This window comes from Neovison vison, chromosome 7, assembly GCF_020171115.1.
Source record: "Neovison vison isolate M4711 chromosome 7, ASM_NN_V1, whole genome shotgun sequence".
Lineage (NCBI taxonomy): Eukaryota > Metazoa > Chordata > Mammalia > Carnivora > Mustelidae > Neogale > Neogale vison.
Window position 1 is genome coordinate 199,812,878 of NC_058097.1, and position 21,257 is coordinate 199,834,134.

At 60.9% G+C, this 21,257-nt stretch overlaps 2 protein-coding genes across 5 annotated transcripts; both read right to left on the bottom strand.

The window, feature by feature from the left end:
- Positions 1 to 254: 254 nt before the first annotated feature.
- MAP4K2 (mitogen-activated protein kinase kinase kinase kinase 2) lies at positions 255 to 13,171 on the bottom strand. Its single transcript, XM_044259613.1, has 32 exons — positions 13,053 to 13,171; positions 12,873 to 12,930; positions 12,578 to 12,668; positions 12,419 to 12,483; positions 12,028 to 12,083; positions 11,656 to 11,703; positions 11,527 to 11,569; positions 11,055 to 11,127; positions 10,841 to 10,972; positions 10,697 to 10,759; positions 10,256 to 10,337; positions 10,057 to 10,164; positions 9,622 to 9,700; positions 8,690 to 8,748; positions 8,152 to 8,195; positions 8,033 to 8,071; positions 7,901 to 7,934; positions 7,667 to 7,775; positions 7,503 to 7,591; positions 7,381 to 7,422; positions 7,196 to 7,280; positions 7,015 to 7,094; positions 6,867 to 6,927; positions 6,658 to 6,775; positions 3,059 to 3,117; positions 2,875 to 2,978; positions 2,582 to 2,759; positions 1,555 to 1,623; positions 1,334 to 1,420; positions 1,011 to 1,081; positions 847 to 902; positions 255 to 740 (listed from the first exon to the last, which is right to left on the bottom strand). The coding sequence occupies exons 1-32, from the start codon at positions 13,146 to 13,148 to the stop codon at positions 653 to 655; spliced, it is 2,466 nt and encodes an 821-aa protein (XP_044115548.1). The 5' UTR covers positions 13,149 to 13,171; the 3' UTR covers positions 255 to 652.
- Positions 13,172 to 13,545: 374 nt separating this feature from the next.
- MEN1 (menin 1) lies at positions 13,546 to 19,797 on the bottom strand. 4 transcript variants are annotated; one of them, XM_044259615.1, is made up of 10 exons: positions 19,731 to 19,797; positions 18,891 to 19,351; positions 17,770 to 17,978; positions 17,457 to 17,585; positions 17,107 to 17,147; positions 16,939 to 17,026; positions 16,144 to 16,280; positions 15,636 to 15,771; positions 15,080 to 15,244; positions 13,546 to 14,874 (listed from the first exon to the last, which is right to left on the bottom strand). In XM_044259615.1, the coding sequence occupies exons 2-10, from the start codon at positions 19,333 to 19,335 to the stop codon at positions 14,392 to 14,394; spliced, it is 1,833 nt and encodes a 610-aa protein (XP_044115550.1). In that variant the 5' UTR covers positions 19,336 to 19,351; positions 19,731 to 19,797; the 3' UTR covers positions 13,546 to 14,391. The 4 variants fall into 4 exon arrangements, with proteins under 4 accessions (XP_044115550.1, XP_044115549.1, XP_044115551.1 ...); XM_044259614.1 differs by having other exon boundaries at positions 19,743 to 19,795; XM_044259616.1 differs by having other exon boundaries at positions 19,640 to 19,791.
- Positions 19,798 to 21,257: the final 1,460 nt, after the last annotated feature.

Genomic DNA, 21,257 nt, shown 5'->3' on the forward strand with positions numbered 1-21,257 from the left:
GGGCCACAAAAGAGGCCTCACACTTCAAAGCCGAGGGCTCATGCTGAGCAGGGGAGTCTGGGAAGACAGTACCCCCGAGATGCCTTTTGGGGACACTGGCCTCTCCATCAGCTCTGCCTGGCTCCCCCATGGGTGGCCCCCCTTTTCTGGTGCCACAGAGAGATGAGCTGGAGGGAAGGAGGGCAGGAGGAGGGAGATGAGACCGTGGGCTCAGCTTCCCCCCCCAACCCCCTGACAAAGAGGGATCAGTGGAGTAAAATCAAACCAGCTTTAATACCAATATAGTCTCTCTTTTAAATACCATGTTCCCCAGGACAGGGTGCAGGGGGCAGGCTCTTGGCAGGAAGAATGGAAAGGAAATGTGGAACAAAATGGAATGGGTCGCCTGGGCCTGCCCCCACCCTGCCCAGGGCCCTTGCTGCAGGGCCCCAGCTGTGCACAGGGGAGGGGGAAGGGACAGCAGCTTCCTCTGGTCCAGTTTTGCCGGGGGAGGGGGGGTGAGGGGGCTGGGGTGGGCTCCCCTCCACTCCCCTCCGTAGTCCCAAAACTCTTCTCAGGATTATTTCTGCCCTTTAGGCCAGCACAGCCTGGGCTCCTCTGACCGGGGAGAGGGCCCTCTGCCTAAACGGATGGCAAGGCCAGACCCGCCCCCTCAGTAGCTGCTCTGATGGCCGGTGAGGATGTAGAGGTTGCTGTGAGCCCCTGGGTTGTCGGTGGGAATGCTCTCAAGGATGATATCTCTGGAGGCGAGAGAGAACCAGATGTGAGCGAGGCAGGGAAGACCTGTGGGCACCTGCATCGGGCCGCAGGCGCATCTGAAGGGGAGTTCGGGGCACCGTGTCCTACCTGTGGGCCCCGAGCACCCGGAAGATCCTTGTCTCGTCTGTGATCTCCTGGGTCACCTGGGAAGAAAAGAGGCACTGAGGCCACCCCAGCAGGTCCTCTCCTAAGGGGCGGGGCCAACAGGGCGTGGGGTTGTGGGAGCAGCCAGGGTCCTGAGTTCCACTCACCTCATTGGTGTCCAGGCTACGGCCTTGCATCCCATGACTCCAGAAGGCCAGCACGCTGTCTTGCAGACACACTAGGAGGCATCGGGCTGCCTCAGGCCTGCACCAGTTCTGAGGACGCACCACCCCCCACCCAGCCCCAGCCACACCCTGGGCCCAGGTCTGGGCCACAGAGGTTGTTGCAGATGGCAGGTGAGCCGTGTGGCTCTTGAGAGGGGCTGGGGCCTGCCCCCTCATCCAACTGCCCACCCCCGGCCCCCGAGGGGCCACAGTCCGTGCTCCAGGCTAGGGACCTTCCCGGCCCCACCCCCATCGGGCTCACTCACCCACGGTCTCGATGGGGAAGTCAAAGGTCAGCACAGGCGCCAGTGCGGCCGTGGGCTCACCCAGCAGGTCGACAATCCTCACGCAGCCTGTACGGGGAGAGGGCTGGTGGGTGCGAATGGGGTGGTCCCCTCCTGGGGAGGCGGACCCTTACTCATGTGGCTTCCCTCAGCCTCCCCGCGGCCCCTCCACTGCCCCCAGCCCTGACCTCAGGGGCACTCACGGTCAAAGCAGACTAGCACTGTGTCCCTGTCCACCTGGATCACCTGCTGGGCGGTGCCGGGGAGGCCCTCTGCAGGCAGACAAGGGAGACGTGCCCGGCTGAGCCACCAGCCTCGCTGGGGCCCGCCAGAGGGCCAGCTGTCCCCACAAGCACGTTCCAACCCCACAGCAGTCTGACAGACGCCCACACGGGCCAGTGTGGGGAACTGAGATTCAGAGTTGCTGAGTGACCCGCCCGTGGACATGTAGAGAGGCAGAGGGGCGTCCCAGGAGGCCGGCGAGGCCAGGGTTTCTGGAGCCGGGGGAAGCACCGTGTGCGACTCTGCCGCCACGTGACCGCATGTCTCTGAGCGGTCACACTCGCATTCTCCGCTCCCTCGTGCGACACACAGGCAGGGCAATGGCGACCTTGCGGGGCCATCGTGAGGATTAAGAAGGAAGGCCGGTGTGGGAGGCCCCTGGCTGGGGGCACAACTAGGCCTCAGTCCAGTGCTCCTGTCCTTCCTGACCCACGGCCACCCCCTCTGCTCCCCTGAGCTGTCCCAACCCAGTGTCTTGCTTCCCCTGCCCAGAATGAAGGCCTCTGGTGCCCGCCTTGCCCAGTCCGGTTCTGTCCCCGCAGCCCCTACCGGTCTTGGTCAGGCTTTTCCCAGCTGCCAAGCCTGGGGTCTCATGAAACCTTTTTTTTTTTTTTTTTTTTTTTAAACCAAGATTTTATTTATTTATTTGACAGACAGAGATCACAAGCAGGCAGAGAGAGAGGAGGAAGCAGGCTCCCCGCTGAGCAGAGACTGATATGGGGCTCGATCCCAGGACCCTGGGATCATGACCTGAGCGGAAGGCAGAGGCTTAACCCACTGAGCCACCCAGACGCCCCTCATGAAACCTTTTAAAGAAGCCCGGCTGGAGGGGCGCTGGGAGCTCTGGGCCTCCAGGCTCTCCGCGGGGCCCTAAGCTGCTGTGAAGTCAATCCCTAACCCTCCACTCCCCCCCCACCCCATCCCCCTACACACAGCCCTCCGGCTTACCAGGGGGTATGAGAACATCAGGAGTCAGACCAGCCTCCAGGGGCAGGACATGGAAGAGGACTCGGCAGCCAGGCCCCTCTGGGCCCTCTGCCCCCACGCACACCTGCGGCAGCTCCTTCCCGTCCAGCACCAGGGGTTCCAGCATCCCTGCTGGGCTGGGCAGGGGGCTGGAAAAGTTCTGGGGGCAGCAGCGGTGCTCAGGTCTCCCATTTCTCCCCCCAGGCCCACTGCTGCCCCCCAGGGTCGCCCCTCTCCCGGCCGCAGCCCTCCCCGCCGCCACCCCCGTGGCGTACCTTCAGCAGCAGGAACTTCTGCAGTGGCTCATACCACTGCAGCAGGAGCAGGCTGGCGGGCAGGGCGGCCAGCAGGAAGGTGCTGCCCGTGTAGGGGTTCCGCACTGCAAGAGAGGCCGGCGATGGGGACCGGGACGTGGCTGTGACCTCCGTCCCTCCCAGCCCCCCAAAGCCTGGCTCTTACCCACACGACACTGCAGGCAGCCTTTGGTGTCTGGAATCTTGGTGGACAGGGCAAAGCGCCTGCAGGGGGTGACGACCAGGGCGTGGGTCATGGGCGCCATCCAAGGTCAAGGCCCCCCTGAGCCCTGAGATGGGCACTATCCCCTTCCCTGCCTGATGGGGAGGTGGGAAGAGACTGAGGGTCCAGCGCCCACCTCCACAGCCTATGGAGCAGGGGTGTGGGCACAGAAGTCCCTTCACCTGCGCCACTTTGGGCAGCTCGCTTAACCTGCCCGTGCCTCAACTTCCTCATCTGGAGAATGGGGGTCACTGTGGCACCGACCCCGTGGGGAGGAGAAGGGCTTCCAGCAGAGCCCAGTGCGCTCAAGCAGGGCTAGCATTTCCCAATCTGAATAATTATTTTCCTGCCCACTGTCAGTCACTGAAAATCCTTTTGACGCGAAGGCAAGATCTAAAAGCGGCCGTGAGGGGCGTCTGGGTGGCTCAGTGGGTTAAGCCGCTGCCTTTGGCTCAGGTCATGATCTCAGGGTCCTGGGATCGAGCCCCGCATCGGACTCTCTGCTCAGCAGGGAGCCCGCTTCCTCCTCTCTCTGCCTGCCTCTCTGCCTACTTGTGATCTCTCTCTGTCAAATAAATAAATAAAATCTTAAAAAAAAAAATAAAAAATAAAAAATAAAAGCGGCCGTGAATGGAGAAACGAGGGCAGGGAGAGGACAGGAGGGGATGGCGGCTCCAGCCCCCGAGAGGCCCGCCAGAGCACCCCCGCCCTCTGCCTGCCACATGTCACACATGTCACACATCACAGCAGGGCAGGCGGGCCCAAGGGGATTAAGACTTGCAAGAAAACCACAAACAAACGGCCTCGGCTGAAGGGATGCCACAGGAGGCCAGCAGGTGGCTCAACTACCTTGGCCTCCTCGGCAGGGGGAGAGTAGGTATCGTCCTTGCTTTGGTTATTGGCTGCCCCCCCAACCCCCTAGGGGACCTCCAGAGTCCAAGTCCTTCTCTGGGGAACAGGGTTACACGTCTGGAGGGCTCCCAGCGACCCAGGCCAGGGCACCTGCCCCCTCTCTCTCCTCTCCCTTCGCTCTCTGTCCCAAATGGCCTCTGGACGGGACAGAGGCATATATTTTTGTATCTGTTTTTTCTTTTTTTTTTTTTTTCTCCAAACAATTCTGGCTCTCTGATTTTAATGTACAAAGGGGACACCATGACTCTGTGACTTTCCAAACACACATCCAAGCTGGGGCTCTGATGGGCCCGTTTCCTGCAGGTCCTGGGACAAAGCAGAGGTTTGCTCGGGAACTGAGTTCAGGAAGCCCCAGGGCCGCAGGGCTCCAGGTGTGGTACATGAGTGAGGCCGCTGCAGGAAGGGCCTGGGCCCACAGCTCCCCAGCTGGGGTGGCCACCAGCCTGACCTCTCTCGACGCCCCTACCAGCTCCCACCATGCCCCCTGGGCAGGGCAACATCCAAGCCCCACAGCGAGGACCCCTCCTCGAATCCAGACACAGCTGGCACACAGCTGCCGGAGGTCCCGCTTGCACATCTCAGACTCGATGCGACGACACCCCCATCTGATGACAGCTCTATCCTTCCTGCGGCCCAGGCCGAAAACCCCGGAGTCATCCTAGACTCTCGCTCCCACCCACCAACTGTCAGGAAATCCTGCTGATTCAACTTGCAAAAGAAAACCAGAATTCAGCCACTTTTTATCTCCTTCTCTGCTACCCTGACCCGAGCCACCATCGCCTCCCGCCTCATGATTCCAAGAACCTCCTGAGCGGTTTCCCCACTTTCCCTTCACCCCGTCAGTCTATTCTCAACACAGCGACTGCAGGGATCCCTGGTCCACGAACCTCAGAAAACCTCAGTCCACGTCATTCTTCTGCAGCGGCCCTCGGGCTACAGAGAGTCAAAGTCAAAGGCCTCACTGTGGCTACAGGGCCCTCCCAGATCACCTTCCCTGCACTCCGTCCATCTGGCTACACCAGGCTCCTTGCTGTTTGTCAAATAGGCCAAGCCTGTTCCTGCCCCAGATCCTTTGCACTGGCCGTCCTTGCCCCCTGGAATGCTCCCCCCCCCCAATATCAACAGGCTTGCTCTAAGTCTTTGCTCTAAGCACATGTCAGCCAGGTCCTTCCTGACCACCTTGTTTAAAACACAATCCAGGCCCCACCCCTCCTATTTCTCCTTCTCCCCTTGCTTTACGTACCATTTCCCCCTCTGCACATCATCACAGAATACCCTTTTTATGTTGATTGTTTGTTGTCTGTCTCTCGTGACAAGAAAGTCCAGAGAATACAAGGGACTCTAGTTCACAGAGGGCCCCAGACACGTCCAAGGTGCTGACCTTGGACCCCCCCCGGACACCTCACAAAACACACGGCACCATCTGCTCCCCCGAGGTCCCCCAGTCCCTCCCTTCTTCCTCTTGCTCACTCTGGCCAGGCCCCAGATCCGGTCAACCCTGCTTCCTGAACATGGCTCAAGCCATGCCCACTGTCGGCACAGGCAGCCAGCAGATGCCTCTAGTCTTCATCTGTCTCTCTCGACCCCCAGCTCTAGGAGAGGGCACGTGACCCAGGCCTGCCTCCCACCCCCTGAGCGCCTCATGCCGTGGCCACAGGGACAGGCTCCGGGTGGGTAGGGACCTAAGCTAGACCCATGGAGTTTGTGGGAATCCCTTGGAAGCCAAGGTTCTAGTACCACAGAGCTGTGAGCTACGGCAACGCTGGTCTGGAACGGCCCTGCCTCCCTGGACAGGAAAGCCTACCGGAGGAGGAAGGGGATAGAGGAAAGCAGAGCCAAGAGATGCAGGCAGATTCCTGATGAAGCCATTTAAGCCTGGATCCAGCTGGGCCTGAAGCTAACTCTACTCCTGACCTTGCAGTTACACGGGCCACTAAATCCCCTTTTCTGCTTATGTCAATGACCCGCATCGCCCGACTGACATACTGAGGGATCCTTCTAGAACGCTCCCCGTGCTGCTGCCGGTTGAACAAAACCCAGATCCTGGGCCTGGCATCAAAGGAAGGGCTCTGACACCCACGTGTCTTCCCCTCAGGCTGCTCTGCCCTCCTCCCTCTGGCCAAACGACTCCCCAGATCACCCACAAGAATTCTCTGGTGCTCTTCCCCTGCCTGGAATGCCATTCCCAAATTCATCTGCACAGAAGCCTGCTGTGCACCTGCCAACCCAACGGCCTTGGGTGGCTGCCCTCCCAGAGGCCTCTGCGCCCCTCCCAGCTCTCCCTCTGCTCCCTGCCCGGCCAGGTACTGACCCTTAAGGACGCATGTGATTTGCTGTCTCTAAGCCCAGCTTAGGCACAGACCTACAGCAAGTGCTTGCTAAGCATTTCCTGGTACCCTAACGACCACAGCTGCCTCACCAGGGTCTCCCTGCTTCCAAACAGGCCCGGGGACCCAGGGGCCAGGGATGGGGGCTACCAAGGCTCTGACAGAGGAGGCAACTAGGCTCAGACAGGCAGAGCAACCTTGAGATCACAAGCCCAGTCCCATACAAGGCCATAGTCCAACCACAGCTCTGCCCCTCCACCTCCCCCCTCTCCTGCCCCACCCCTGGGGGGGGGGGGTCCTGACCTGGGGATGATGCGCTGTGTGAGGCGGTTGGTGGGGATGGAGAGGGGAACCTGTTGCTGGAGTCTTCGCTGCTCAAACAAGCCTGGGAGGTCATGGGCCCAGATGTGCGTGGATTTCCCTGCCGGAGAGAGGGAGAGAGGGAGAGAGGGGCTCAGAGAGCGCGGGTTGTGGGGGGGCAGGCCCCAGCCCCTGGCGGCCCCAGCCCGTACCTGAGAGCGACAGCAGCACGTTATTCACACAGTAGAGCCAGGTGCAGCGCTGCGAAATCAGCTGGAGGCCACAGAGCGATGGGTGGACGGGGAGTCGGCACCCCAGCCTCCCAGGGCCCTCCCCGCTCCAAAGCCAGCCGGGCCTCACCTTCTCCAGCGTGTCCTCATGTAACTCATGCAGGTTGAGGGTATAGATGCCTTCCTCGGCCCCCACCACTAGGAACTGGTCTGCGGGGTGGGGAGGGGGTCTGGGGTCAGGGGTCCGTTCCCCACCCTTGGCCCAGGCTGGGGGATTCCTGGGCTCCCGCTTCCTCCCGGCCCTGGCCTACCCCGGGTGACAGGGTGAACCCAGGTGACAGCAGCGTGGATCCGCAGGGGGCAACCATTGAAGACCTTGGAGAAGCAGGCGCCCATCTGGAGAGAAGGCAAGAGGCGGGTGAAGAAGACAGCGGTGGGGGAGGCAGGTGGTGGGCGGGGGGTAGGGAGCGGGCAGGCAGGACTGCAGGACACTTACGTGCACCTTGGGGGTTGGGGGGAGCCCGTGGCACAAGGATCTCTGGAAGGGAGGGACCAAGTCAGGGCCGAGGGGGCACCCCAGCCTCCCATCTTCCCGGCCCCTCTGGAGCGCCGTCTCACCTCAGGATCCTCCCTGTGCTTCATGGTGGCCCAGGCGGTGGGGAGCAGCGGGGGGCTGTTAGGGCCTGGGGGCGGCGGAGGTGGGGTTCCTGCAGGAGACCGGTGTGAATTCCAGCTCCAGCCCCACCCGAGCTGGCCTTCTGGTCCCCCAAGACTGGACTCACCCAGGGGGCTGGAGAGAGGGTCTTCTTCGGCTGGAGGCTCAGCAGGGGATGGGCCCAAGAACGGGGCCCGCTTGATGGTTCCTGTGGTATCGTCTGGGGAGTCCAGCTCCTGGGAGGAGAGTCAGCGGACCGAGCCTGGCTGTCAGCAGGTCCCCCGTAACCTGGTCTCACCCACCTGCACCCTCGGCAGCCCCCACCCCCCAGCCCCAGCTCCAACTCCCCTCCACGCTGTACCTGGAGTTCTGAGGCTGGCCGGATGGTCAGGCTCCTGTGGGGGACAAACCAGGGGGGACATGAAGTAGGAGATGTCACCGGGCCCCAGATCCAGCTGCCCGACCCCCTCCACCTTCCGGCCCAGCTCCTCACCTTTCCTCTAGGGCCTCCTCGACAGACTGTAGCAGGCTCCTGGGCAGGAGGGGATGAGGTCAGAGGTCAACCTCTTTGGCAGCCGCCCACCCCCCCCAGCTTCCCTCTCCCTCACTCACCCACTCAGCTCCTCCTTTCCCAGCAGCGTCCACTCCTCCTCCCACTGCGGGGAAACCAAGTCAGAAAGGCCAAAAGGGAAGCAGAGAGAAGAGAAACAACATGAGAGGGCGCTCGAGGGACTGTGGGAGGGAGCAGACAGACAGACAGATGGAAAATGACATGGTACAGGCAAGAGAGCTGTGATCGAGAGACAGGGAGGGACAAAGAAATTATGAAAGAGGAGGAGAGACAAAAGGCAAGAGAAGGGGAGAGAGAAGCAGCAGAAAAAGGGAAAAGAGAAGGGGACCCAGAGGTGGGGGGTCAGATAACTGGGTGCAGACACAGAACACCAGAGAGAACCATGCCGAGCGGGTGGGGTGTGGGCTCGCGTCTGTGATAGGCCCGTTTTTTAGAAAGGTGTGATCACGGTGCCCAGAAGAAGGACCCCCAACCCCCTTCGTGTCACGGTTTTCCCCGGGCCCCAGGAATCTGAGGCGCTCAACCTCTAGCCCAGCTCCTCCCACGCCGCCTGGGCCCCCCACCACTGGCCCCCCTCACCGGCTCGTTTAGTGGGTCTGTTTCCTTCCTTCGTGGGGCACCAAATTTCACTTGGTGAACTGGGGGGCCCGGGGTATGCGAGTTAGCAAGGTAGTCTCTCGAATGACTCTCACACTCACACCAAATGCCCATACACAGCCCCCCACCAGATCCCCTACCACAGCACCCCCCACCAGGTCTATGCACACGGCTCCCCCACCAGATCCCACAGTCCCCAACCAAATCCACACACACACAGTTCCCTACCAAATCCATACATACAGCCCTCCCACCGGAACCCCCCCTGCCACAGCCTCCCACTAGTCCACTACCACAGTCCCCCCACCAGATCCCCCACAACCTCCCACTAGATCCACACACAGCCCCCCAAATCCACACATAGCCCCCAAGTCCACACAGCTACCCTACCACATCCACACTCAACCCCCCAGCAAATCCAAATCCCAGCCCTCTTACTAAATCCACACACAGCCCCCCAATCTACATACAGCCTCTCCCCAAATCCAGTCAGTACCCCGTCAAGTCCACACGCCCCCAACTATATCCAAACACATAAACCCCCACCAAATCCACATCCGCACACACAGCACCCCCCACCAAGTCCATATATACAGCCCCCACCAAACCCCCCCACAGCTCCCCCACCAAACCCCCACATGCATCTCCCACTGGATCCCCCCAAAGTCCCCCAACAAAGTCCATCTATACAGCCCCCACCGAACCCCCCAACAGCTCCCCACCAAACCCCCACATGCATCCCCCACTGGATACCCCCCAAAGTCCCCCTGCACAGCACCCCCCTGGATCCACCAGTCCCCACCAGATACACACAGCCCCCAGCCAAGTCCATCTGCACAGCCCCCCACCAGATCCACACACACAACCCCACTAACCCCCCCCACCCCCACACGTAACCTCCTGAGCAGACTCACACTGGATCTCCGAGGGGGTCCTCTCGGCCGGGCCGTGCTGCCCCCTGGAGTGAATGGTGTCCGGAAACATGTCATAAGTCTAGGAAAGAACACAGACACTTGAAACGCACCTGATACTTGCTCAAAGTCCTTTACCCACATTTGGTTTTCACAGCAACCCTCTGAGATTATCGTAAGATTCAGGATGAGAAAACCAGCACAAAGCAGCAAGTAACCGGCTAAAGATCACACAGAGACCAGAAGAGAGGCCAGGGTCAGGTCAGCCTGAGCCAAGGGCAGGAATTTATCAAGTGGGGAGTCCTGGGGGGCAAGATGAGCCCAGGGAAGATTTCTAATGGGTGGGTGCCCCTGGAGGAAGGCTCCCAGTGCTGGAAATACTCAAGTCAAAGGAACCTGACCCAGACCAAGATCCATTCTTCAGCTCCCCTCACTTACCTCTAGGTCACAGTCCTCCGGGGAAGGGGTTCCCAGGTGGGGGTCATTGGCTTTGTCCAACAGCTGTGTGAGGAGAGCCCGAGGGAGGTGCTGGGTTGTGAACGGGTGCTGCAGGAGTGTGGGGGGGCACAGGTTGGTTCCTGGCCTCTAGGCCCCTGCTTGCCAACCCCTCGGCCCCTGCCCTGCCCCCATCTCCCACCTGCAGAAGCTTTTCTGCTGTTGGCCTCTTCTTGGGGTTCTTGGTCAAGGCCAGCTTGAGGAAGTGGTGGAAATTCTGGGTCCTAGTGGGCACAAGAGCCCCCCACCCCCAGACCCAAGTTAGCCCTCATGGGGGGCATCCTGCCGGCTCCAAAGCAGGGAGTCTGCTCCAGGAAGGAGGCAGACTGAGGCCAAGGGCAGCCAGCCTGAGCGATACCACTGTTGTGACCGGGTGGCTCCTTGGTCATTAGCCATGTGCCCTGCCTCCCTGCCCACACCGGGTCCCCGCGCCCAGCAGCAGGGGTGGGCCCCGCCCACAGACAGTCCACAAAGGCTGAGAGCACAGAGCTCCCCAGGTTGCACCCTGGGAGTTGGCAGAAGGTTCTCCGCCCCCGTGGAGACTGCTGGAAAGGAGGCCCCGGCAGGGGACGTGGGCCCTCACCAGCGCGTCTTGTCCCTCAGCCTGGGCGGCTGGAAGCTACTCTTCGACATAAGCATCAGAGCCCTGTGGAGAGCACGAGGTCAGGGGACAAGGTCTGCAGGGCCCTGGAGGTCAGGCAAGGGGGCAGGTCAGTGTTCAGCAGACCTCATGGGGTGTAGATGGAAAAGAGGGGGCTGCAGCTCGCCCAGCTCAATGGCGGTGATGCCCAGGGCCCAGACGTCACAGAGCTCATTGTAGCCTCCTTTGCGTTCCACGGCGGCCACCTCTGGGGCCATCCTAGAGAGGGGGTCACAGAAGGGATGGCCAAGTGCCCGATCTGTGCCCCCCCCCACCCCCTCAGCCAAAGGCTCAGCCTCACCAGTATGGGGTCCCAATGAAAGACCTCCTCTTAGCCACGGACGCCGTCAGCTCGCCTGACACCCCAAAGTCGGCTGCAGGGACAAAGAGCTGTTCCCACCTGCCCTCTGGCTACTGCTCCCCACCCACCTCCAGGGCTGAGGCTCGGAATGCACCTAAAGGGTTCAGAGAGCAGGCGGCCCAGGTTCAGCCGCAACTGCCACACATCCAAGTCGAGGCCAGGGCCCCCTCCAGGAGGGGTCAACCACCTTCTATCCCTGACCAAGTGTGGAGTCCCAGGTTAGACTCCGCACAGACCTAACCACATCCAACTGCTAGCGGGGAAAGAGGGCGGTCCCGTGTTCTCATCCGGGAAGCTGAGGGTTAAGCGGTGAAGTGACTCGCTCAAGGACACCCAGCCCTCCAATGCAGACCTTAAGACTCCACAGGCTTCCAGAGAAACCTCACCCTGATTGTGTCCCCGGGGTACTGACCCAGCTTGACATCTCCCTGGAGGGTGAGGAGAAGATTGGCTCCCTGTGGGAATGGAGGAGAGAGAATCCCGTCTGGTGCCCCCGAGAGCCTCCCCCGCCCTCCCAGGATGCCCTTGGCCGGACCCCTACCTTGATGTCTCTGTGGATCTTCCCCTGAGAATGCAAGTGGTGCAGGCCCTGGGGACAAAGAGAAGCTCCTGAGAGCAGCCACCCAGGACTATCCCCCCTTTCCTGAGCCCCCTCTCTCCACTGGGGCCCCCCACCCAAGCAGCTTCCTCCTCCCCTCTCCCCAAACAGGAAGTGACTGAGCCAAGAGGGAAATGTGCTGCTTCCGGCAACAGGGCTGGGGCCCCTTCCCCGCCAGGACCCACAGCCCCTCAGGCCAGCTCTGCCTGAGCCACTCCACTCAACCCCCAACACACACACACACACAGGCCAGGCCAGCTGGGCTCCCTGCCCATAGCTCCTGGGGACTGGGGGTGTGAACAGCCTTAGGGCTACCTTCAATGCCTCTCGGCAGACATAGGCAATCTGCCGTTCCTCCAGGGGCCCGGTGGCTGGAATGGAATGGGTGAAGGCTGGCATGGAGGTCTGGAGAATAGGCTGACATTCCCAGGCCACCCCTTGTGGGGGAAAGCAGCAGGCACTGCCAGGTGAAATAGATGTTGACCACATCCCCTCCCTGCACAGCCTGGGATACAGAGCCCAGAGAAGGACACCGTTTCTCTCAAGGTCACACAGCCAGTGAGGAGTGAAGAGGGCCCACACAGCCAGTGAGGAGTGGAGAAGGGACAGAGTCTGGGACCCCAGCTCTTCTCTCCTGCCCCATGCTGGGGAAGGGCGGGCTGGGAAAAGGCTGTGGCCCTCTGGGGCCTGGAGTCCCGATACTCACCGTGGTAAATCTCCTGCAGGGACCCCCCTCCACAGAACTCCATGCAGATCCACAAGCGGTCATTCCTGGGGGGCAGGGGGGGCACAGAACTGGGGTGGGCACACAGCAGAGCCACATGGGGGCTGCCTGGGGGTAGGCAAGGGGATAAAGCAGCCTCACCTGAGGTAGCTGCCAATATAGGCCACCACGTTGGGGTGACGGCACTCACGCAGGATGGTGATTTCCTGCTGGAGGGAGCTGGTGTCGTCCCCTGGGGAGAACAGGGCATCATGGGGACGAGGCGCCTAGGGATTGCTCTAACTCAGTGCCCCCATCTGCAAAATGGGCACATGCGGGCCAGAAAGATCCCAAGTGACAGTACCTCCTGGGGCCTGCCCCTCAGGGGGTCAACTCTCAGCGCCCTCCGGGCGCTCTGCCCTCCCTCCAGCGCAGAGGCCCTGCCCCGGGCCCTCACCTGGGTCTAGCTTGACTATCTTGACCGCGGCCAGTTCGGACGTGACCGTGTCGCGGGCCTGCAGGGGCGGAGGAGGTGAAGCGGGATGAGGAGGGGGCGGGGCTGGGGGCTGGATGCGCGGTAGGGCGCAGAGCCGGCACCCCCCCGCCGCTCTCCCGCCCGTCCGGCCGCCTGGCGCACCTTGTAGACGTCGCCATAGGTCCCGGCCCCCACGCGCTGCAGCAGCTCGAAGCGGTCCCGTGGATCCTGCAGCGACACGTCCCGCAGCAGCGCCATTGCCCGGCGCCGGGCGGGCCGGCGGGCGGGCAGTCGTGAGCTGCGGAGCCGCGGAGCCGGCGCGGGGCGGCGCGGGGCGGGGTGGGGCGGGGCAGGACCGCCGGGGCGGGCGCGGGTGTCTCCGAGGCCGCGGAGGCGGGGCCCGGGCCAGGGGCGGGGCCAGAAGGGGGGGGGCGCAAAATGCCTTGCCGCCCGGCCGGGAGGAGGCGCCCGCGGGACAGGCCCTCGCGGGGAGGGGAAGCCCCGAGGCCCGGCGGAGCAGACCCGGCAGAGGCCCTTCGGCCGGCCACCGGTTCCCTGCGCCGTACAGGTGCGGAGTCCGAAGACCAGAAGGCAGAGGGAAGAGGGGACACCCCTTCCTTGTCCCGCCCGCCCCTCCCGCAATTTCCCCGATGAAACACGGACGTGTACTTTTTTTTTTTTTTTTTTTACAAAATGTATTCATCTTCCTTGGAACTGAAAAATAAATCTATGTACAAAACAGGAAGAGATCAGGCTCCCCTCACCCACTCACAAACCCCTGCAGATTTCCTCCAGAGTCCCCTGAGACGGGCTGGACCTCGGGGAGGTTCCCAGAGGGTCGGAAAGAGGTCTGCTCTGATCTGGGGCCAGTTTGGTCAGGAAGGGGGCGGGGCTCAGGATTCACAGGCCGGAGACTGCGTTTCGTGTCCCAGACTTGCAGGGCAGAGAAGGGAAGAAGCTAGGATTTCCAAACTCTGAAAGTTTAAGTTCTTTGGGGTCGGGGGCTTGGATTCCCAAGGGATGGAATTCTGAAGTGCGGAATTGTACTCCTAGGGGCCGAGAGGAGTCCTAGGTTCCCGAGTTGGAGGCGGGACCTGTGCTTCTGGGGTGTAGGGCGAAACCTCAGCCCCACAGGCAGCGAGCAACCGTGAGCAGCCCGGGTCTGGCCCAGGGTTAGAGCCTCGGTTCTGAGGTGGGGCCTGTTTCCAGTGCTTGGACCTTTAAAGATTAATGATGGAGCTCCAAGTGAGGTTTCCCTTGGCCGGCTGGGATTCCAGGGGATGCGATCTACATTCCAATGACCGGCAGAGCCGGGGAGTGGTCTGCCCTCCCGCAAGTTGCAGCAGGGGTTCCGGATGGGGGTGGGGCCTGAAGGAGGGGCTCAGGCCCCCTTGGCCCGGGGGCGGGGCTTGGGCTTGAGGGCCGGGTGGGGGTGACGGGGGTGGCCCCTCCATCGGGACCGAGTGCCCTTGTCCCCCCACCGCAAGGGCCGGCAGGTAGTTCAGAGGCCCTTGCGCTGGCGCTTGAGGAAGGAAAGCGTGTAGTCGCTAGGTGTAGACACCTTCTGCTTCTTCATCTGCACTTGCGACTGCGCCGTGAGCTGCAGCTTGATGGCGCTCGAGTTGATCTTGGTGGCCACCAGCAGCTCCTTCATGCCCTTCATCTTCTCGCTCTGGAAAGTGAGCACCGGGCCCTCGGGCGGTGGCGACGCCGCAGGCGCTGGCGCCGGAGCCGTGCTGCCTCCTTCCGGGCCGCGGGCGGTGCCGGGGACAGTCCCTGGGGGCTTCCGAGGAGGTCCTGACATCGCCCCCTGGCCTCCGCCCGGGACCTTATCCAGCGCCGGCTTTTTAGGCGGCGGCGGCTCCTCAGGCTTGGACTCACGCCGCGGGCCTCGCCGCCGTCCTTCACGGGCTTCCTCGCCCCAAAGCTCCTCCGCCTCGGCCGCCTCGGCCTCCCGACTCACGATGCGCACCTTCTGCCGTACCTGGCCAGGGAGGGAAAGTGGAGGCCAGGCTGCAGGCCTGTGGCTGGAAGCCCAGGACCAGCCTCGGGCCGCGCATCCCAGGGCCTCAGTCCTATCTGCACCCAGAGGGGACAAGCCAAGCCTCTTCAGGACCACAAAAGTTCTGCTTCGGCAGCCACCATCACCCCCCTGGCCTCCCCCGTCGCCCTGCGCAGCTGCACCTCACCTGTCCCTCGAACCGGCCTAGGGACTGCACGAGGAAGGTGGCCCAGCCCACATGCAGCACCGGCGTGGGGCTGCCCTCTTCCCACTTGCAGATGCCATCATAGAACCGCAGCAGGTGGGCAAAGCACTCCGGGTCCTGGAGGGCAGAACCCTGGCTCTGGGCACCCTGGGCAAGGGGTAAAGATGTCTTAGATCTTTCAGAACCTCCTTCCTTTTATAAAACCAGTCCTTAGCCAGGACTTGGGGGAAGGCAGAAGCCATCTCTTACCTATACCCCACCCCCCCAACTGAATGAGGGGCACTGACCATGAGAGAGATGGGCTTCCACACCTTTTCCCTGCAGGCACAGAGTAGTGAGCCCTAAAATACCCTCAGCTCCCTCAAAGCCAGGCCAGGGACCCCCTACAGCAGATAGAATGTAGCTCTCCATGCGGGGCCACCTTCCCCCAGCAGGCCCCAGTCCCACGCAGCAGTCCCTGTGGCCAGGGACGGGGAGCTCTGCTGGGGGGGCAGGGAGGCCCGCAAGGTGAACACAGGCTGCCCCTCCAGCTCTTCACCTGGGTCTGCTCCCCTGGCCGCTCCTCGCCGGCCTCCAGCAGGCTGGCTGCCTCCTTCAGCAAGTTGGGGATGACATCATTGGCTACTTCGAAGAACTCCTTGTAGATCTCCTCGTCTTCACGGCAGTAGTTGTAGCTGTGAGACCAGTAGGGCACTGTGGGGTCTGTGCCATGGCAGGGACCCCCAGGGACCTGGTGAGCGGATGGGGTCTTCCCTTGGAAATCATGGGTCTGAGTAAGGGGTGGGGGGAGCATGGGACGGGGGGTACAAGTTCTCCCGCTGGATGGCAGTGGTTGCAAACTGGGAGGCCACGGGAGCCAGGGAAAGCTGTGAGGCCCTCATTAAGGGGTCCCAGCCTCCTGGGTGATGGTGGCTTTGGCTGCCTGGGGACTGGAGGGAGAAGGGGTAGGGCTGGGGACCCAGGCCTCACGCCTGGATGACGGTGGTTGGAAATTAGGTAGAAGGGGAAGGTCAGCCGGCCTGAGGCCCTGGCAGAGGGATCCTCACTCCTGGATGACAGTGGCCGTGTCAGCCCAGGCCTGGAGGGCTTCGCGCACGTTGCGGTTGCGACAGTGGTAGCCAGCCAGGTACATGTAGGGGTAGATGTGCTCATCCCGGTAGTAGGTCTTGGCTGAGGCAATGCCCTGGGGACAGAGCGGAGGGACCTCAGGGCGCAGCCCCAGTGGCCATGGATGGCAAAAATCCCATTCGGTCACACCCGTGAGGCGCAGTGGGCACCACCCCCCTCTGTCCTCTCTGCCATTTGCTCCTGCCCAGGCTCTGCAGGGGGCTACCTGTTGAGGCCTGGCCCACACTGCAGGGGGCAGAGACCCCCAGAGAACAAGGGCTAGGAAAGGGAAGGGACCCGTTTTCCAAGCTCGGGACGCATCCATTTCCCAGGCTTTCAGACACACTCCTACATAAACACCAAAGGCTTTTAAGCCCGGCCTAATGTCCCTCCTACTCCCCCAGCCCCACAGAGTTAACAACCCCTTCCTAGGGCTCCCGCCACAGGTGACCTCTGTTATATTCCAGGACGGTAACAGGCAGCAGAAAAAGCAGGGTTGAGGGGAAAAATTCAGACCCCAGCCCTCCCACGCTGGGGAACACAGAACACCCCTCAGACAGCCCTCTGTGCCCTCAATACGTGCGAGGCAAAAACTAAATGAGACACAGATGGGCGATACCCCTCGATACACGTCAAGCTCCTCTCTCCTCACCTGCCCCCTCCCAGTCCCCAAACAGCATGGGACCCCAGCCACTGTTGGGCCTCCCTTCTGTACCCTCCTGAGATGTCCCCACCTTGTGGTAGAGGGTGAGTGGGTCTGGCCGGCCGGGGGTGGGCTCCAGTTCCTCCAGATCTGCCAGGTTCCCCAGTGCCATGGGGTACCTGGGAAAGGGTCATTGAGTCCAGGCTGCCTCCCAGCCACCCGCTCAGGAGGCCCAGCCTGGCCACTTTCCCCTACTGACCTTTCCAGATGTCCCAGGTCATAGAGCAGCCAGAGCAACTTCTGGGGGTGGGGGGGAGAAGAAGAGAGAGAGAGAGAGAGAGAGGCATGAGTGGGGAGGGGAGGAGGGTCTCAGTCTCCCAGGCAGATGGGAGTTCGGCAGCAGCAGGGACCTCCCACCAGGTGGCTGGGACCAGAATTGAGGAACCAGCCCCTTCGGGGAGTCTGAGCCCTTTCACATCCCAGTTCTACTTTTCCCAAGAGCCCTGGGAAAGGCCAGGCAGAGAATGATCAACCTGTGTTCCGGAAGGGGAAGCTGCAGCTCGGGAAGGGAAAGCGCCCCCACCCGGGGTCCCCCGGGGCACCCCTCACCTGCTGGAGCTGCAGCAGCTCCAGGGAGTCGGTGTGCAGGTCGATGGAAGGGTTGATGGCACACACCATGAACGCTACCTCCATCTTGCGGTCACAGCGCAAGTACGAGCCTTTCAGGTAAAGCCAGCTCTTGGGAAAGGACAAGACCAGATGTCTCAGGATGGCCCACCTGGGCCTGCTCCAGAAAATGACCGCCAGGAAAAGGGGATTTCCCCCCCTTCTTGGCATATGGAGGTGATGCCAGGAAGAGGGGAGGTGGCTTGGGCTAGGAGAGAAGAGTACCAAGTGCACCAAGTGGGGGGAGGGGCAGTACCCGCTCAGCCACACCCGCGTTGACCGTCTGGCCCCTGCGATCTTCGTTGCCCTTGCCATGCCAAGTGACCTCAGCTGTCTGTTCTCCGTTGGGCCCAAACACTACCCAGGCGTGGTCCTCGGACAGGGCCAGGTGGACATCGCGGAGACCCAGAGCCTGGCAGGCCCCCACCACGGCAAAGGCCACACCAGAGCTGTCCAGTTTAGTGCCTGTGAAAGGGAAGGAAATGCAAGAGGGTCCCCTGAGCTCTGACCTAGGGGAAGGGGCCAGGTCGTGATGGACCATGCTTCCTCCCATGCTCACCTCCAGGCCTGTGCCCAAAGCTTAGAGGCTTCCGCCCATCAGTTCTCAATCCCTTTCCTCCTCTGTGTTCGAAGCCTCTCCCTCCCCCTTGACATGCTGCAGCAGAAGACCTTCTAGGCTTTCCCGCAGCTCCACCCAGCCTCTGACCCTGTCCCTTCTCTTTCTCCGCAACCACATTATAATTGCTTTATTGTGCCTGTTAGGTTGTAACAAGGACGGCAAAAACGGGACCCTCTGGCCAACACTCCTTCTTCACACACCCACTAGTAGATACTCCTAATTTCTCTCTGTACTCTTCCTGCTAGGCGCAGAAGTGGCCTCAGATTCCTTCTCAACGTGACACTCCAGGACCCAGGACCTGATTGCCAGTCTACTGGGCTTGGAGCAAAGAAGAAAGTTCTTTGCAAGCCCTGAGTCTTAAGCTCCTTGACGTGAAGCCCCTCCCTCATCTACTGACTTTCATGTAAGTGTCTGAAGTGTAGCCGGTTTATGGCTCCTCACTCCCCAAATCTGCTCCTGCCTTCAGTGCCTCTTATTGGGCTGAGGGACTCCTGTAGCTGCTCAAGGGTGGGGATGGGGGTACTGAGGAGGCAGAGTCAAGTAAGTGGGGTGCAGGCCATTCTGTGCCTTAGGCATTATCACTTCCCTTCTCTGGGCTTCAGTTTCCCTTGCTGCAAAGAGGGTAGTAACACTTGCCCCACTTCACAAGGCTTACAGGTCTTAATGGGCTCTGCAAACCAGACAGGGTTGTGAAGAGGTGGGCCAAGGTTCCCAGGTGAGACAGGATTCTCGCCCTTTGCCACCTGTCAGGCTCCAACCTGTGATGAAGCTGAAGAGGGATTGGATGTGGGCCCGATCCTTGAAGTAGGAGCGGCTGAGGCTGTTCCAGATGACATCGGAGACCTTCTTCACCAGTTCTCGGCTGGAGACACCCCCCTCTCGCGGGTAGAGAGAGAGGTCGACAGCGCCACGGATCTGGGCGGTGAAGCGGGCATACAGCGCAGCGATGATGGACAGGTCAGCCACAGGGAAGTAGGTAAGCCCGCCAGGTGGGTCGGGCGCGGGGCTGGGCTGGAAGGTGAGCTCGGGCACATTGGTGGGGATGACGCGGTTGACAGCAAGGAAATGCTCCACGAAGCCCAGTACCAAGGACAGGAGCACCAGGTCCGGTTCCTCTCGGCCCAACTCGGCAGCGAACAGCCGCACCACGTCGTCGATGGAGCGCAGCGGGAACAGCGTCTTCTGGGCGGCCTTCAGCCCCATGGCGGCGGGCCTCGGCCTGCGGGCGAGCCGGAGGAGGGAGGGTCGGGCGAGTACGACCGGGGAGCCCCCTCCCAGGCTCAGCTAAGGTTCTACACCCCCATTCCCTACATTCTCTTGCTTTCCTGCCCCCCCCCGGCCCTCCGCTCGTCTGTTCCCCCTCTTCCGTGGAAGACCCCTCAGCCGAGGCTGTAAGGGCCTCCTCGTCCCCCACATCCCCAGGAGCCGCGGCCCCGACGGGGGTGCGCCCCTAGGACCCCGCTGGGGAACCCTCCCTGGCCGCCCCGCCCCCTCTCTACGACCGTACCCCCGGGCACCTAGAGTCCGTCCGGAACACGCCCTTAGGCCAAGCCCCCCAAATCCCAAGGAGAGTCCTGGCCTGGGTCCCCCGCGCCCACCTCCGCGCTTACATCCCACACAAGGCACCACGGCGCCCGCCGCCTGGAGCCTGCTGGGAAATGGAGTTCCGCCCCTTGGGCCGCACCGCCTGCCGGGAAGTGCAGTCCCGGGCCCTCTCCGGTCCCTGCTGCGTCTTGAAATGGTGGCCGACCCGACAATCCGCGGTGGCTGATGGGAGTGGTAGTCGCGCAGCTCGGCTCCTGAGCAGTAGGTGAGGAGTGGAGGCTGCGCCACCTTCCTGAGATCCTCCGGGATTGGTCACTCCATTTCACGCCCTCCAGGTAGGCCATGGAAGCGCGGTAGATTCTGGGAGATGTAGTCCAGGGAGTGACGCAGGCATTCTTCAGGCTGCTCTGGCTCCGGCTTTCCCATGTAGTCAAGATGTGAGGAACACGGGTACTTTAAACAATGCAGGGTTCCGTAAGTGCCTTCAAACCCTTGAGTTGGGTATTTATCCGTATCCATTAACATGTAAATGTGTCTACTGTGTCTAGCAGTTCTTCCCTAGTTCTGTTCTTCAGGAAGTTTATTATCTGTGCAAAGAGGAACATTTGAAGAACCATTATAGTTACTTGTAAGAGGGTAAGAGCATATTATTGAGGGGGAAAAAAGCTTCAGAACGATATTTATGATAAGATATTATCTACATTAAGAAAAAAAATTTAAGAGGCATTTTTTATTTTTTAATTTTTTTAAAGATTTTATTTATTTATTTGACAGAGAGAGAGATCACAAGTAGGCAGAGAGGCAGGCAGAGAGAAAGGGGGAAGCAGGCTCCCCGCCGAGCAGAGAGCCCTCATCAGGCCTCGATCCCAGGACCCTGAGACCATGACCCAAGCTGAAGGCAGAAGCTTTAACACGCTGAGCCATCCAGGTGCCCAAGAGGCATTTTTTTTTAAAAGATTTTATTTGTTTATTTATTTGCCAGAGAGAAAGAGAGCATACAGGTAGGGGAGCGGCAGTCAGAGGGAGAAGCTCTGTGGGGAGCTTCATGTGGGGCTCAATCCCAGGACCCCAGGATCATGACATGAGCCAAAGGCAGACACAAGGCGTCCTTATTAAGAACATTTCAGGGGCACCTGGGTGGCTCAGTGGGTTAAACTGCTGCCTTCGGCTCAGGTCATGATCCCAGGGTCCTGGGATCGAGCCCCGCATCGGCCTCTCTGCTCAGCGGGGCGTCTGCTTCCTCCTCTCTCTCTGCCTGCCTCTCTGCCTGCCTCTCTGCCTGCTTGTCATCTCTCTCTGTCAAATAAATAAATTTAAAAAATTTTTAAAAAATGAACATTTCAAACCAATACTAAATAATTTCTACAGAATCATCCATTCACCTTCCTTATTAATTCAACAAACAGGTTTTAGGTGCTTGTGGGCCAGGCACTCAGTCCTAGGCACTGGATATATAGCAGTGAGGAAAACATCAAATTTCCACCCTTCTTCACCTCCATGGGTATTTTCCCCCCACATCCATAAGTCTAGTCTCATCATGAGAAAACATCTGGCAAGCCCAAACTGAGGAACATTCTACA